The sequence below is a fragment of the Staurois parvus genome, unplaced genomic scaffold, assembly GCF_062004578.1.
Source record: "Staurois parvus isolate SC_StPar_1 unplaced genomic scaffold, SC_StPar_1.0 ptg000217l, whole genome shotgun sequence".
Lineage (NCBI taxonomy): Eukaryota > Metazoa > Chordata > Amphibia > Anura > Ranidae > Staurois > Staurois parvus.
The window spans coordinates 4,561,528-4,580,082 of NW_028318013.1; the positions used below are offsets into that span (position 1 = coordinate 4,561,528).

Sequence of the window (18,555 nt, forward strand, 5' to 3'; positions counted from 1 at the left end):
GACATGGGGTGGCGGTGATCTGTGCTAAGGGTTGAGTTTGGGGGGGTTGATCTGTAGTAAGGATCTGCACGTGGGTGGGGGAAAGAGGGTGCCCGTGCCTGTTCTGAGAGGTTCTGTATTGTGGAGGAGGGGGGTGTTGGATAGGGATGGGGTGGGGGGTAGTCTACTACTGAAGGGTCAGTATTGGGGGGGGGATGAATGTCTGTACTAGAGGAGGGTTCTGTACTGAGGGGTCTGTACTGGGTGTCCATACTAAGGAGGTGGCCTGGGAGAAAACATTTAGGAGAGGGGTCTGTGCTGGGAAGGTACAGGGGTTCAATCAGTGCTGGGAGAGAGTCTGTACTGAGGGGTTCATGCTGGTGGGTCCCTCTGTACTGAGGCATCTGTGCTGAGGGGGTATATTTGTGCTGGGGGGGGGTCCATCTGTACGGAGTTGTCAGTGCTGGGGGGTGTCTGTCTCTACTGAGTGGTCTGTGCTGGAAGAGGTCAATCTCTACTGAGGGGTTTGTGCTTGGGGGTTCATCTGTACTGAGGGGTCTGTGCCGGGAAAGTCAATCTATGCTGGGAGGGGATTCTGTACTTAGGGGTGTGTGCTGGGGGGGTTGGTCTGTGCTGGGAAGGGAATCGTTATTAACTGGCTGGGAAAGGGCATTTAGAAATGTTAGGTTTGGATATGGGGGTACCTGGAGTATGGGCTTGGAGGAGGGGGCTGATTTGCACTGGAAAGAGGGGGTTTTAAAATTATACTCTGTAAATTTGCCAGTGCATTACGTATTCTTGACTGGTACTGTAGACACTAATATACCAGAATTTGGAGCAGTTGTGCATGGCAACCAGTCAGCTTTCATTTTCACAACTTAATTGAACAAGCTGAAGATAGAAGCTGATTTATTCCCATGCACATCTGCTTCAGATTCTGGCTGTTCCAGTTGTGATAAATTCCCCTAACTGTGTTTTACATTTCACACTCGTGATCACTGCACTCTAAATACCTTATATATTCCTGAAGTTCTTTTTTAAGGTAGGCTGTATGCACAAAAGTACATGTAATGGAACAGTTTTAATTTATTACAATAATCGTACTGATGTGTCTGTTACACTATTCCTTGTTGCACAGTCACGAAAGCATATTTTAAAAGGACTGTGGCATATGCTTGCGGAGTATGCAGAGGGGATTTACCAATTCCTTTTTAAGCCCCTCCCACTGTTAGCACAATTCAGCAACACCCACAATGTGGCATGGCATACACAGCACGCCGCTATATTTCTGCAGAATGTGCGCTAGGTACTGTACACCACTTGATTACCTACATGTCCACTATATTCATTTAAGACTAAACTATTTTCTTGATAAGATTCTCTTTAAGCTGAAATCACTATTGGCATTGCACTTATATTTATTCCAGGCCTAAAATTATGCCTCACTTCCTATTGAAAGCGTATGTGTTGCAGAAAACAAAGTTCCTCCATGTCACAGACACACAAAGCTACAAACACCTGGCAGAGTTTGTAACCTTTTCCCCTCTCTAAAACTGAAAAAAAAAATGGCAAGACTTGGGCTTTAATCTTACAACTTGCAAAAAAGTTGAATTTCAACACATATTTACTTTCATGTTAAAAATCAGCAGCATATCCTGCCGCGACATGCACATTGCCGAAGAACTTGCATGATCATTCTGAGCTGATTAAGATTTGGTGTAAACTGAGAAACGTTTTTAATGGTGTTGGTTCTCATTAGTGGAGTGAGCATACATCGCACAAGCAAATTAAATGGCCTATTCACATTTTCATAAATATGTTTAAACATTTATACCTGTTTAAATAAGGGTTATTCATTTCCAATCTGCAAGTTCTGCTTACAGTTCAGCATTCTGGATCATAATACTTTTACATAGAAATAATTTCATTAGTCATTACTTCCTACACATTACAGAAATCCTCAAATTGTAGTAACTTCATGGCCCTTGGGGATTAAACTTGACACTAGCAGAATTTTCCTCAGTCAGAAAGATGTTACTTTTCTTTTTTTTTTTACTAATATTATTCCTGGTAAAATTGTATGACAGTTGTTAATTATAATATTGTTAACTGCGATTATATTAGAAATTGCCAAACATTTTATTTCAGCCTGTTTCTTGTTATGGATGGTGCCAAAAAACAGAAATTGACCTTTTTTTCCCTTAAAATCCCAGTGATAACATATTCAACCACTTCCTGCTCACAATCTGTATCTTACGATTTCTCAGTGCAAATACATTTATATACTCTCCCCCTTGGAGAATAAGCAGCCTACACTTCACATGGCTGCTGGCTCTCAATCCCAACTCTTAGTGACACGAGGGTCCTTGATGACAATTATGAACAAATCAGAGGGTTTCCCGATCATGTGACCGCTATGTCACCTTTGACACAGTGATAACATACTGGCTAAGGCTCCACTGACAAAAATTAGTCTGCAGATGAACACTGCCACCTTCAGACTGCAGTGTTCATCTGCAGGGCTATGTATTTACAATAAATGTTCTACTGTCAGATAAAGTTTTATTAATGAAAGTGGTAATAAATGAAATAAACATAGAATAAAAAGCAAAATATATATATATATATTTTATAATTTTGTAAGCCTATAAGAAACACAGAGCAGGGTTTTTATTTAGTTACATAGTTAGTCTAGCTGAAAAAAGACAAAAGTCCATCTAGTTCAACCATTAAAAAAAAAAAAAAAAAAAGTTATAATCCTATATATCCCACAGATGATCCAGAGGAAGGCAAAAATAACCCCAGCAAAACATGATTCAATTTGCTCCTGCAGGGGAAAAAATTTCTTCCTCATTATTATTATTATTATTATTATTATTATTACATCGAGTTTATATAGCGCCAAAGGGTTTGCTCAGCGCTGTACAATAGAGGGGGGGACAATACATGGCACAGTACAACAATAACAAACAACGTACGAGGGGTAAGAGGGCCCTACTCTTTCGAGCTTACAATCTAGGAGGGAGGGGGTAAAGGTACAGTAGGAAGTGGCTGAGGGGAATGAGGGGTGGGAGGAAAGAGGGAGAATGGCCGTTAGGTGAGGGTGGGGTAGGCTTCCCTGAAGAGATGGGTTTTGAGGGAGCGGCTGAATGTGAAGAGGGAAGGCGACAGTCTGATGGATTGGGGCAGTGAGTTCCAGAGGATGGGGGAGGACCTGGAGAAGTCCTGCAGTCGTGCATGGGAGGCGGAGACCAGGGAGCAGGATAGAAGGAGGTCCAGTGAGGAGCGAAGGGTACGGGTAGGGCGGTACTTGGGGATCAGGTTGGTGAGGTAGTCAGGGGCAGTGTTGTGAACGGCTTTGTAGGTCAGGGTTAGAAGTTTAAATTTGATGCGTTGGGCAATGCGTTGGGCAATCGGGAGCCAGTGGAGGGAGAGGCAGAGGGGGGTGGCAGAGGTGGAGCGGGTGGTGAGGTGGATGAGTCTAGCCGATTCCCCAAGAGGCAATCAGATATTCCCTGGATCAACATTACCTATAAATGTTAATACCCAGTTATATTATGTGTATCTAGGAAATAATCCACCCCATCCCCCACAGCTATCTCCTCCTGTGCCACCATCCCCTCCCTCCTAGATTGTAAGCTCGAAAGAGCAGGGCCCTCGATCCCCTCATGTTTTGCATTGTATTGTTGTTGTTCTGTCACATGTTCTGTCCCTCTTTGTAATGTGCAGCGCTGAGCGAAGTATTGGCGCTTTATAAATACTGTATAATAATAATAATCCTTTTTTAAAGCAATCCACTGAGCTGGCCAGAACCAGCTCTTGAGGGAGTCTATTCACCATTTTCACAGCTCTTACTGTGAAGAAACCTTTCCGTATTTGGAGATTAACCGCTTCCCATCCACCCTATAGCAGAAGTACTGCTACAGCACTGCATGAGTGCGCACTAACACAGGACAGTGTAAAATGGCACACAGTTAACCCTTTGATCGCCCCTCGTGTTAACCCCTTTCTGCTCAGTGCCATTAGTACAGTGTCAGTGCATTTTATTAGTGGTGTCAATGGGAATGTCAGTGACATCAAGTCAGTTCCCACGCAGTGTCAGAATGCCTGCCGCAGTCCCACAGTCCTGCTATAAGTCGTTGATTGCCGCCATAACTAGTAAAAATAAAAAAACAGTATATATAGCACCATTATTTAACTTTCACATAAACTAATTAATTTACACGTATTGGGATTTTTTTTTAGCAAAGACATGATGTAGTAGAATACATTTTGGCCTAGATTTATGATGAAATTTGATTTTTAAAATTTTTTTACTGGATATGTTTAATAGCAAAAAGTCAAAAATAATGTTTTTTTCTCAAAATTGTTGGTCTTTTTTTTTTATAGCACAAACAATAAGAACCGCACAGGTGATCAAATACCACCAAAAGAAAGCTCTATTCATGGGAAAAAAAGATGTACATTTCATTTGAGTGCAGCGTTGCATGACTGCGCAATTGTTAGTTAAAGTAATGCAGCGCCATAATGCAAAAAATGGCCTGGTCAGGAAGGGGGGTAAATCCTCTGGAGGGCAAGAGGTTAAAATAACTTGTTAAGCATGTGTGAAATTTTTGTGATTTGGCGAGATGTTAGTGATTAAATTGATAGATCTCTTTTCTCTCTTCATTACAAGAATATACCAAATAAAAACCTTCACAGGACTGAGATTGAGCTCTGCAGTCACTTTTGCAGCAGTTGGTTTCTTATTCCGAGTCACAATCCTGCACAATATCCTCTTGTCTCTTTCAGTCAGTTTACCATGACGACCATACTTATGCTTATCAGACAATGTTTTCCCGGAAACTGTATATGCCGTCATAACTTTTAATACTGTACCTCATGACACGGCAAAAAAAATTGCCAACTTCAGTCACAGAGGCAACACCAAAGCGGGAACCAACAATTTGCCCTCTTTGAAGCTCAGTAAGCTCTGACACGACCCCGTATTACTAGCACCGCACGCATTGAATGATGAAAGTGAGACTCCCCTCCTCTCAGCTAGGTGTCTCACCAAAAGACAGTTACATCACTTCTGCTTTTAATGCAAATCAAAGCAAGTGTTTTATTGTTGACATTTTGATAGAGCTCAATCCATTAAAAGATAGACTGAGCTCCATTGAAACGCTGACAATAAAACACTTAAGTTGACTTATTAAAATGATATAATTCCATAATTTTGGCAGCTGCCCTTTTTCCTGTTTTACTTCTTACCAAAATGTGTTTCTAAAAAAAACCTTTGGACTTTAAGAATATTAGTTAACTGTTAACTTCCTCATTTTACACCTGATAACTTCAAATATTATTATTTACTGATGTTATTTGAAGGTATTCATTTTTTTTTTAAGAGCCACAATAAGGAAGTAACAAAAAGCATAATCTCCATTTATAAGGGTGTTGTCAGATAATGACCCCCATATTTAATTTTGTGCCAGTCATTACTGAATTACTGAACTGTTTTGTAAGCTACTGAGCTGCAGCAGAAAGGATTTACAAAGTGAAAGCCTGCACCTCAGTATACTGGCATTTACAATGTATTACTGGTTGATTAACACTTTAACACATTATAGAACAATGTGTAAATTAGCTTCATATGCTTCCATGAAACCTATTCCATGTGTGATGATGTAGAAAAAAAACACAGCTTAGCATCAATATGTCCCTTTTATTTTAAAATGCTGGCACTAGAAAAATACAAATCAGTAACTCATAGCCCAGGTGCTGTATTCCCTAACTGGCAAAATGCCTTGGCATTGAAGCTTGTTTTAGACTGTTGCAAAGAAGCAGCATGTGGACTGTACCAAAATGATCCCTCCAAGTGGTTTCTAGTTGTGCTGTTTTTAGGTTTGCATACAATAAAAACCTTAGCTAGCTGAAGCCTTGGAGTACGGCATTTTGTGCAATTCATTTGTTTGAAAAGCTAAGCATACTATTTTCTCTCACCTCAGTTTAACTCACCTCAGAAAACTGCAGTCTGCCAAAATCACTAGTGGGATTGGCAATCTTAAAGACCTTCTTTGGCATTACCCACGTCTCCAATGTCTCTAGCTTACTGACTGCAAGATTAGTGGCATGATGTTTAATAAGAAAACCCTGGAAGCGGTCAGCAAGGAAATAAAGATGGACTGAAACCGGGTGGCCCATGGGATAGTATCTGAAAAACAAGATTGAAGAGAAACTGAGAATGTGGAAAACAAAAAAAAAAAAAAAAAGACAGGCTGCTGCACAGATATGACCTCACGGTCTGCAGTGACAGCAGTGTTACAGCTTAATGCACAAAAAAGATGAAAGAGAATAAAAATTACAGAAACAATCCTGAATTAAGAAAAATGATTATATGCAAAATTCAGTAATGGATAACAAGCATTCATATTTATGTAGCGTATAAATAATGAAGATTCTGAATTCTTATCACTTTTTCATTTCACTAAGGGTTACTGTTCTTTGAACATTATTTGGCATACAGTCATTTACTTTATATACAGGTTTGTATATGGAATTCAGGTTTTGCCTGACAATCCATTAGCTCAGACAGACAAAAAAAAAGATAGCAAAAGATGTCTTCTGTAAGCTACTTATTTCTAACAGCTACTTCAACCCAAAACTGATATTTTTGTCTTGTCCTGGCTGTTGGTGACTTGAAATGTATTCATTCATAAAAAATGTTTGCTGTCCAGTCCAGCCTTATTCTGAGCTTTTGGTTTCTGAACTATTATGTTTATCTGCCCCCCCCCCCCCATCCATTGTATTCTCTGCAGAGGTGCTATTGCATGAATTTTGCTGTCCTACTGGCCTTTGCAAAATGTTTTCACATACTCAAATAAGGGCCCTTTCACACTTTCACATGGGTTTGCCTGTCAGTTTCCCAGGCAAACCCAACCAGACCATGCATTACTCTCTAAGGAGCAGTGGATGAAAACAGACAACTGTCCGTTGACACCCGTCTGCATCTGATCCAATCCGATCTGCTAAAAACAGAAGGATGGGGGTTTGTTCCCCATCTATCTGGTGAATCGGATGACAGTCGGTCCATTTGCAGCCAACCTCGCTCCCATATCCTCTTACACGCTTTGTTTCCGCACCTGTAGCAGGGTGAACCTGGAGGTCACAACCTAGCACCAACATGCAGCAAAATTAATTTCCACCATCAGGAATTCTGGTGAAAACTGGCTGGTGCTTAGACTTTAGATCCCACCTCACCTGCTCATTAAAGAGATCTTCCCCATGGATTTGTGACAAAACCCAATTGATCCCTCTGTATATATTACTGTTATGCAGTAAGGATGCAAGTCTTTTAGGATATTTTTAATGCTGAACTTTTGCAGCAAGTGTTAAAATACCCTGTGCTGGCAAAACTTTGGAGAGTTGGGCTGTTGCTCTCACACACAAGCTCTGCCTGGGCACCAAAGCCATCAGTTTGCTAGGCAAGGATGTTAGGCAGAAGAAACCTGGCTTTTCCATCAAGATTGATGCCAAATATCAACCTGCCTCCACATGCCAGGGTGCTAGGTGTAATTCTTGACTCTTAACTCTCCTTACGCACATTCAATCACTGTCCAAAGCTTGTCTCCTCAACCTCTGCAACATCTACAAAATATGCCCCTTAATAACTAATGACAGCACAAAGCTTCTAATTCACTACCTGGTTTTCTCTTGCCTCAACTAGTGTAACTTCCTCCTCATTAGATTACCGTTGCAATCCCCCTCTAGTCCTCCATGAAGCTGCTGTCAGACTCATCTACCTTACTAACTGTTCAGTGTCTGCTATCCCTCTACTGTCCTCCACTCACTCAACAAATTAAATTCAAAATATTAACAACAACCTACAAAGCCATCCATACTTTGGCCCCAAATATATCGCTAACTTTGTCTCAAAATACCAACCAAATTGTTCTCTTCATTCCTTCTAAGACTTCCTGATCTCTAGCTCCCTTGTCACCTCCTCCCATGATCACCTCCAGAGCCTCTCCCATCCTTTAGAACTCCCTACCCAATATTTTAGACTATCTCCTACTCTGTCCACATTTAGGGGATCCATGGAAACCCTTTTCTTCAGAGAAACCTGTCCTGCATACACCTAACTTTTATACTTTTACTTTCTCCATCAGCTTATTCCCCCACAGTTATTACATTTTGCATCACTTGTACGCTCTAACGAGCAGGACCCTCTGATTCCTCCAGTATTGAATTATATTGTAATTGTACTGTCCTCATGTTGTTAAGCGCTGTGCAAACTGCTGGTGCTATATAAATCCTGAATAATAATAATAAAAAAAAATAAGGGCTAACAGCAGGGGCGGACTGACAACTCATGGGGCCCCCCGGGCAATAGGGGATCATGGGGCCCCTGTGTCCTTGCCCAAACTAAAAAAAACCTATGAAAAAGGTACCAGGGGCATCTCATGGGGCCCCCTACTGACCCCGGGCCCTCGGGCAGTGCCCGGGTTTCCAAATGGTCAGTCCGCCCCTGGCGAACAGTCCTCCCCACACACACTTTTGAAAGTGGGAGAGCCCCTTCATGTGGAAGAGGATCCATTTGCAGGTTTGGGGGTTTTGGAAGTGCATGGTTTGTGGCAGAGTTGGGCTCCTGGCTTGGTTTAAGATCTTTGAGACAGTGGCCTGAGAGTAATGAATAAAACTCCTTTGCATCGGGGGGATGAAGCTTCCTGGTCTCAGGATTCAGCTTCTTCTGGTGGGGCAGATGAGTACACTTATCCTCCGTGACATCCTTGATGAAGTTGTCTAACGCTGCTCCATAGACAAACATTTCAGCCAAATATTTCTTGACATGTTCACTGACAGAAGACTTATGTGAGAAATAAGAAGGAAGACATCCATTAACTTATCCCTGCAGCAACTTAGGGCTATCGGCATGAGCTCTAACTGCTCCATAAATAGAAGATCAGTGTGGAGGAAAACAGAATCCCTCCTTTAATGTTAGACAAACTAGCATCATGGAAATGGAAGGTTGCAATGCAGGGCCTGCCAAAAAAAATATTTTTGAAATAATCTCCAAATATTTATCGGGATCCTGGAAGTGGGAAAAATGGCTAGCAAACTTGGTTAAACTTTTCACATAAAAGAAGGCATCTATACTCCTAGCACACAAGCAGAAAGCTGAGGCATACTGGGAGCATGGGGGGGGGAGGCAGTTTATACCATATTGGTAATGTTTTTATGTATGTCAGTGTGAAAAGTTGTAGCCAGCAGTATAACCCAGTAGTCTCTGAATCCATTGTCCCCTAATGAACAAAAAAGGAATCATGTCTACTACGTTGTTCAATATTCTTAAACTAAATTTTACAACAGTTGGGAATTTAATGTCAAAACATACCTTAAAGGGAGGACTAAACATTTACACACACATACACACGCACAAAGCTTTAAATGATACCATGCTCTTTAGCTGTAAATATGAAAAAAAAAGTCTGGATGGATTTTTCATTATTAGTGGTGCTGTGTCAACAATCTAGAGTAGTTAAAATACAAACAAGGCAGACATTGATGGACTCAACAAAGACACTACAAACAAATCACTGCCACCAATATAAGCAATATCCCACCTGCTGCTCAGAATACTGAAGTGAATTGTGTTTTTATAACATATGTAGCAATAAACATTTACCCAAGGAACAAATTTCAACCTTAGCATTTAGAGTACATACGTTGATAACAAAGCAATAATTTTTTTGCAGATTTTATTTTCCATTACTCTTTTCACCACATGTATAACAAACTAAAATCATAGTGATGTAAGATCGATTGCAAGCTTGAACTCACATTTTGAAAGATAATTAGACTGGAACAAGAAAGCAGTATTGACTGTCAGCTGAGGATCTCTTAATGTATGCACGTAGACAAAGGGATTGTTAATGTACAGGTGTAAGGACTCACAATAAATCATAATTACTGTTTGGTACAATGTATTAAAAAATGCAGTGTGTTATTCACAGCCACGTAAATACCATACACTTGAGATAGGTTAGGATACAAGATAGATGTAATGGAATCTGGTGTGTAGAAGACACACAGCAGTCAAGTAAGACTAAATGTAAAATGGTTTGGTTACAAAATAGTGGCTAATCTGTAGGCAACACTAACCCTACATTGTAGCTTTGGCAATTAAATAAATGAAAGTCCAACCCAAGCCAGAACTTTTTTTTCACTTTTGCTCAAGTACAGAAGGGTTAGATCCGGCTTTTACTTCTCTCATTGGGGATATTTCTTTTTAGCTGGGGTAATTAAAGGATGTGAGTAGGAAAAATTGTTGTGGGTAACTGGGGGATTTATAATCAATGTATCTGTTCTCCATGGTAGCAATTAAAGTGTATGTAAAACTAAAGCTTTATTTTAGATGAAGGAATAATAAACAAAAAAAGGCTGTCTGCATTCCACTAGGTAGATTTGCTTTCACTTTCTTTCTAGGAGACACAACAGGTAATGAGAGAAAATCTCTCCATAGTAAACAGACTGGCCATCTTAAGGTGGAACTCAACTGCATCCAAACACCACAAACTGAAAATGGTATTTAATTCAGTTTTAACAGTATAAGGAAACCAACCCATTCATTCATTTCTCCATGTTTCTTTATGTCGGAAAATCACTTTGTAATACACTACTCTAGCTTTTCTAGCCACAGGCATTTTGAGTAAGGGCAGATGATTCATGTAGCATTTACTTCCTGGAACCCATTTGCCCTTGGCTCAGACATGCAGGCAGGAGGGAGCACCCTCCTCCAGATGAAAGATAAAAAATGCCCATGAATCCTGGAATGTATGACATCATTATAGACTAGGCCAGAAACCAGGAAGCAACTGAAGAAAAAAAGTGTAAAACAAGTAAATATACCTTCCTATCTATTTACTAATGCTAGTAGCATAAAGATTCATTTAGTTCCACTTTAAAGAGTTATCACAGCAACTGGTGTCTTCCTTAATCCTGGTGACAACTCAGTTTCTCGATTTCTCTTCACTTTCTGTCTCGGTGCCACTGGTCACAAAGACCAATAGAAAAGTAAATCCACCACATAGAGACATAGACAACAATAAAAACTTGAGAAATCTCCTCACAATCTAACCAAAACAAAAAAATGCCTTATACATACTCTAAGTTGATTTCCCCTATCCTGATGTACTTTGTGAAAAATCAAGTGGACTCTTTTGTCCCTACAAACAGAAGTTGCAAGGTGCAAAAAGAGAATACGTAAAAAAAGTTTCTATTTGTTAAAAAAAACAAAACAAAAACAAAAAAAAAACCTGCACCATACTTCACCTATTTATCTTTAAAGAGATTCTAACCCCCCCCCAAAAAAACAAACAAAAAAACCCCCCATAATACTCATCCCTATGCTACAACAATCTCTAACCCCTGGTGTACGCAGTTTGCTTTTGATCCAGGTTGCACACACATTTTTGATGATTTTTCTAATGTGTTTTGCATTTTTTTTATGCTTTTTTGGTATTTTTGGCCAATTTGTTGGGCAGATTAAAAAAAGCAAAACTCTTCAAAAATGCATAAAATATGTGTGTCTATTGAAGTTTATTGAACCACAAATGCATCGTTTTGCAGTTAAAAAAGTCACTGACCCTTTCCAAAAATGAAGTGGCTGAAAAAAGCATAAAGGTGAACGTGTCTAATAGGAATCCATGTTAAATGGACTGTAGTGCGTTTCTGAAAAAAGCACCAAAAAGGCATAGGTGTGAACCAGATTTAACACAAGAAACTGAGCTATCACACGACCATTGATCGCTCAGTTCTCGGTCTCCTCGGAGTGAAGAGCAGTGACTGTCAGTCACTGCTCTCCATTCTGCCCCTCCAAGACTAACTGGAGAGCTGTGCTGGAGTAGGGGTTAATCGGGCAGCTGGGTGGATTCCAACAATATGGTCAGAATCCTTCCAGACCCTTGAAAGGCTCTGTGACATCAGCTGATAGGGGGCAATGGCCAACTCTGAGCTGACTCTGGGTCACAGAACAGCATACTTCTCTTTTAACTTAAGAGATTCTTGTCTGTCTAAATTACTGAAATCATTCAATATAAAACATAGCTGTTACAATATTGAAGGAATAAAGTATTTACGATTGAACGCATGCGAACTTGAGCATGGGAAAAATCCAGTATCCCATGCTTGAGTTAGTACAATAAATCTTTATGAGATTTATTCAGACTAGGCTGGAAAACACAGATGGAAATGGAAAAGTCCAAAGTCTGTTGTCTTTATTCACCAAGAGAAACACTGACATAAATCAAGCATGCAGATAGTGTAGTTCCAGGATTGCAGAGAACATGTTTGTTCTGGATCAATGACTCACCAAGTAATGAAGGAAAAATAAAAATGACAGCCCCAGAGACTGTACCTTTAATAAATTAAGTCAACAGTGGCAGCTGCCATATTTTTATTTTGACAGGTCCCTATTAAGATTAACTATGTTAGTGGTATTTTCAGGGGGGTGTTTTCTTTGGGGTTCACCCTTGATGCACTTGCCTAATGCTGAAGGCCATAAAGATTGGTATAAACACAATAGAGGATCCTTATACTTCCAGCATTTTTCGCTACTAGGACACAATCCAATATTCCTGGTGTTCCAGATAGTATTTGTTTTTCACCAAGCTGGACCTAGTGAAAGGAGATGTTAACATCTCCATTTTGCTATTTTAGTGAAAAGGTTTTGAGAAACAGGTGTGAATTAGCAAGAGAAAAACACATTAAAGTGTTTGTAACGCATGGACAAAATGTTCACTTTACCCATGCCTAAAGAGTAATTCTCACTTTAATGAATCAGGTAGTATTAGAACACTTACAAATAACTCTATAACACATAAATGACACCTTGCATGTAGGGTATATGTTATGTTATGCTATGTTTAATGCAACAAGCCCTCAATGTTTGCTGCTGAAAGCAATAACTCCGGTTTCTCCCTTTTTCAAATGTACTAAAAAAGTGACAAGTTTGTTGGGTGATACTTTTTATACTCTGAGCCCAATGCTGATTTTCTGGGATAAAGGTTAGATTTTGTTTCTTCATTTAACAACAAATCCATTTTGTTTATAAACCTAGAGCTAAAATTCCTTTCTCCATTCTAGCTTTGTCTGGCACATGCTATATTTGTAAACAGTCTATAAGTTAACAGGCAGAAGCCTGCACATACCGGCAGCTGTTTTCTCCATCTGTGTGTAGGGATGCTTCAGCTCTTTTGAGTCCCATGCGGGAAAATGAATGGAACATAGTCAACATGACATCGCTGATACTGTGGATACCATCAGGTTCATCATACAGGTTCTCCCAATATGATCTCAGGCCTGGTGTGCCAGATGGGTAGTTGCCATACAAATAATAGTCCAGTTGCCCAATTATTTCTTGGTTCACTGCAGCTTCGAATTTACGTGCAAAGAATGTTGGTCTTGCTGTTTGCTACACAAATAAAAAATTTAAAAAAAGATTTAGGATTTATCTTTTACTCTACATGAACTGCAACCAATATTTTAAGACTGATTTTTTTTCCATATTTATGAATCACAAATATATTAAAGAAGACCTTGCACTAGAATAAAGGTCTGTATACAGTATGTGGCTTCCCCACACCCCCTGCTAATAAAACACTGCATTGCAGAAATTAAAAACACTTCAACATAAAATGCATTGAAAATACACATCTTACAACCAAGTTTTGGCCACTCGAGTCCTTGGATCTTATCCTTTTTGCAACAGGATGTTACAGCACTATACAGGAGTGTGTTTTTGAGAGTTTTGGAATCCCTGAAGAAGAGCCACTTGATGGCACCTCACCTAGCTGGGCTTGCTGGAAGCTTGTGTAGAGCAAGTTTTCTTTAGCTCTATGTTTTTCCCCCAAATATTTTTTTTCCTTAATGCAGCATTCTTGACAGTGGGGAAACAAAGCCACTTAAGTGGACCATGCAATTTAGTACAAGTTCACCATTAAATAAAACTCCTTCCCTCATTGTAATACTGGTTAAAACATCTTTCTTTCCATTAAAACATTTTGACAGACACATTGCACACATAACCTTCATAAGTATATATTCATTTTAAGTTTACTTTACTTCCTCTTGAAGTCATACGGCCTATTTTTAATTTGCCTATTAGTAACGGCATTAATAGCTTCTAACTGAAACAGAAATGAAATTAGAATACCGCAAAGGATACAGCAGTGTAAAAGTGGCTAGCAGTACAGTTTTAGTTAGGGAAAATGTCTAACTTTTATTTTAGCCCTGACTGTAGACACTGCATGTGAAGAGTCTGTAAACTGGTTGCAGGACACACATCAGCAGCATTAGGATGCAAAATTCCTTCATTCCCACCACCGCTAAGACACCTAGCAACTTTCTTCCAAAAGGAAATTTATTAAAAGTTTACATCTCCTTTAACAGACCAGGGCCTAAAAGGTCACACTAAAGTGTCACTATGCACTTTATCAGCAGTACCCCAAGCTTTTCCTATCCCAACTATACACATTTTCAATATGGCCGATGGAAAGCCAACCTTTTTAAAATGAGGGGCTGGTACATTATACGCCTCTATTATTGGACATTCTAAGAAAGAAGCCAGGAAGTGCGTTATTAGAAGTTGGTTGAGAGAACAACTTGTCACACTACTTTGACCAAGAACAGGCTGGATTCTCTGCAAGCCTGTCAGGGAAACAGTACTTGTGCAGTCAATGCGTGTGCAGATGTGGCAGCACACAGGTGGATTTTGCCCAGTAACCAGAAGACACTGACATGTTGCTGCATCTGTGTGCGCTAGCGTGCATAGGTGCAGCCTGCACATTGGCGCATGCCCGCATATCCAGAACGGCACCAAGCTGCTTATTTAAAGGAGACCCTGATGTGTGCTGATCACTGGACGTTCTACAGCCCCCTGTGATCCTGTTCCCATGCTTCCTGGTTACTCTACTGCTTTGCTTGTTCCTGGATTTCCCTCTGACTCTCTCCTGATTGCTGCTTGACCTCGCTCTTGCTTGATCTCCTTTGTATGACTCAGCTCATCTCCAGACTCCACATCTGCTGCTGTTCAACCATGTACGACCCTGACCTGGCTCTTGACTATGTCTCCTCTTCCAGTAATCCTACCGTGTATGACTTTGGCTCCAGCTTCTGGACTATATCTCTCTGCCTGCTCCTCCAGAACCTGATGGTTCCGCCAACAAGATCTGCCTTCCGGGTCCTATTTGGTATTTCTCACCATCAGTGCATGGACTGCTTACCACTGCATCTACAACTATCCCTGCAGACCATCTCTACTGATCATCACCCGCCAACCAGGTTCCCGGTACCTGTGCTTCCCTGAGCCCTGCACTCCTATTCCCACTTTCAGGTGTGTTAGTACCAGAGCTGCAAGGGGAGCCCTCTCACCACTTCAGCCTCCACGAAGCTATGTGACAAAGCCCATGCTCAACTCGAACCTCTTCCCTATTCCCTAACATTTGCATAGCTTGCACAGTGACAGTTACTAAGTGATTCTTACTAAACAAAGGGACAAAGTAGGGAGAAATGTCTAAGAATGTCAGAGGATTCCAAAGTATTCAAAAATTAAATCATAAGCGCAGTGATTCCATCTAAAAACCTAAAGTACAGAACAAATCGTAAACTGGATACAGACATTTCAATTCATCATTAACCAAAGTATTCTAAATATTGCAAATCAAAAATTTCCAGCTATCCCGTAATCATCTATCAAATGTTAACTAATTCTCTCCTATCAAAGGTTGCTAAAGAAAAAGAAGAAAAAGCGGCATCCACCCACAAGACAAGACAAATCAAAAACAAAGAATGGTAAAATAGAAGTAAGTGTTCTAAGGAAAAAAAGCACTGAGGTCAAAATCCTTGAATAAACGTCTGTATGGGGACTAAACATATGCAAGCATTTTATATCATAGGAGGAGTACAATTGGGGGAGTCTAAGGTAGAGAAGGATTGATTATAGACGTAATAATAGCATGCAATGCCAAGCTGCACTTTCTAAAGCTAGCGAAGTACATATTAAAAGAGGCATAGACTTCAGAGAGAGAGGGACATAATGTTGCTCCTGTACAAAGCATTAGTAATACCTCATCTAGAATATGCATTTCAGTTTTGGGCACCAGATCACAAAAAGGATATCAGGGAACTGGAGAAAGTGCAGAGAAGGGTAACCGAACTGATAACAGGCATCGAGTTCAGCTAGGAGAAAATTTTAGCCAAACTGAACGTATTTTCACTTGAGAAGAGGTGATTAGGGGAGGATATAATCATCAGGTATAAGTACATAAGTGGTCCATATAGAGAACTTAGCGTAGAATTATGCCATTTCAGGTCATCACAAAGATTAAGGGCCCACATTTTATGTGTGGAGGAAAATAAATGTAACCTCCATATATGGAAAGACTTCTACACAGTAAGAGCTGTAAAAATGCGGAATATGCTTTCTCAAGAACTGGTTCTGGCCAACTTTGAAGATTGCTTTAAAAAGAGCTGAATGCATTCTTAAATAAACAAAACATAGGTGAAAAGTAACATTTATAGGTAACCAGGGATTGTTGATCCAGGAAATATCTGGTTGTCTTCTGGGGAATCAGGAGGGAATCTATTTTTCCACCACTGGAGCAGATTAGATCATGCTGTATTGGGGTTTTCTGTCTTCCTCTGGAACAACTTTGGATATATAATTCTGCATGTGGTGGTTTTCTATTTATTTACTATATTTATTTATGTATTGTGTATTATTTATATTTTCTATTGAACTCTAGATTGGCTTTGGTCTTTTTTCAGCCTCAGTAACCATGTAACTGGCATTTTATTTTTTTTATTTGGCATAAATTCCTACATTTTGCTAATGTTCTCTATTTCCATGAACACTTTCTAACATTGTAAATTAAGTGCTAACGTTTGAATGTCTAGGGATCAATAAACAAGCATCAGTTAGGAAGTGCCTAGCTGGAGATTTTTTAAAGGAACAGTGTTAACCTGGTATTAGAGTGAGAAGCAGAACCTCTTGGGAAATTTACAAAGTCATTCCAGAGACTTTGATACAAACAAAGTTAGTAGGTTACAACCTCATCAGACATATGACATCACTCCCTTTTTCAAGCATTTCAACAAAGGTTTAATAGCCTTGGCAATGCTTTATTTAAAACCTCCCGTGTCTTATATTACCAGGAAATAATGTTCTAGCTATTCTCTGGAGCCCTATTTGAAACTGCACATTTATGTTTAAGGAAGTAAGATTTGCGCCACTCTTCTCTGGAGAATTATTTGTTGAGCTCATTCTGCCATTTAAAGTTACATAGAGGAATACAGTGTAAAATATATTTGAGTAAGAGTAAAGGGCTGAAAAATGACAACAAAGATAATTGCATTGTCTACAAAGCTCTTGGTAATTGTGAGGTCTTTGTATTTCTTTTTTCAGGTAAAAAAATGATAAAGCTGTAACCAGAAACAAAAGTCAACAATTTGAACTGGTAAAGTATATGTATATCCAACTATTAAAATCTTATATATATTAACATAATTCCTGGTGATCCCCCAATGAATGGCCTTGTTCAGTCATTTCCTGTTCTAGGGTGACAATGCTCTATCCCCACTTCCCAACTATGCCCCATGTTATCACCCTGTCTTCTGTTGAAGCCTACAAGCAGTGGTTTCAACACAAATTATAAAGAGACGACCCACTGTTGCCATTATCATAAATCCTCTCTGAAAACTTCAATGGATTACTTGCCAGAGTGCATGCACGTAGGCGGGATGTGGCTGCAAGAATGGTATAGATGGTGCAACAAAAGATGAAAAAAGGTAAAAACAAGTATTTTATTTTAAAAATATGACAGTTGCTTAGGATGCTCAACATTTTAGAAAAATAAGTCAGTTAGGATTTTCACCTACTTTAAACTTTAGGTGTTAACTTGCGTATATGTTTTTTTTATAAATCAGTTTTATTGGGATTTAAGAAGAAAGTATATACTGGGGTGTATCTTTAGGGCTTGTTCACATTTGCTTTGGTATCTGAAGTGTGGTCCACCTTTAGATCACTCCTCAGAGAGCATTTGACAGGCGGTGAGGAGATGCTGTTTGAACGAGACCAAAGAAAATATAGTAAAGATTTGTGATAACCTTAAAGCAATTTCACAACTGTAACCTAGAGGTAAAGGGGTATATATATATATATATATATATATATATATATATATATATATAGATATATATAGATATACACACATATATATATATATATATATATATATAGATAGATATACACATATATATATATATAGATATACACATATATATATATATACACACTGCAATATATACCGCAAAGGGGCATATACATACCATATATTGTGTTTATGTGTATATATAAATATATATATATATATATATATATATATATATATATATACACACACACACACTATATATTGCCAAAAGTATTGGGACACCTGCCTTTACACGTACATGAACTTCAATGGCATCCCAGTCTTAGTCCGTAGGGTACAACATTAAGTTGGCTCACCCTCTGCAACTATAACAGCTTCAACTCTTCTG

The 18,555-nt window shown here is 39.3% G+C and overlaps 1 protein-coding gene across 1 annotated transcript in view; it reads right to left on the bottom strand.

Moving 5' to 3' along the window:
• The window catches only part of XYLT1 (xylosyltransferase 1), a 468,857-nt gene that overhangs the window by 39,729 nt on the left and 410,573 nt on the right, over positions 1–18,555 (bottom strand). The window contains exons 8-9 of the mRNA XM_089679075.1: positions 13,167–13,429; positions 5,977–6,172 (exon numbers count right to left, since the gene is read on the bottom strand). Coding sequence (XP_089535201.1) covers positions 5,977–6,172; positions 13,167–13,429 — 459 coding nt within the window. The remainder of the gene's footprint in view (positions 1–5,976; positions 6,173–13,166; positions 13,430–18,555) is intronic.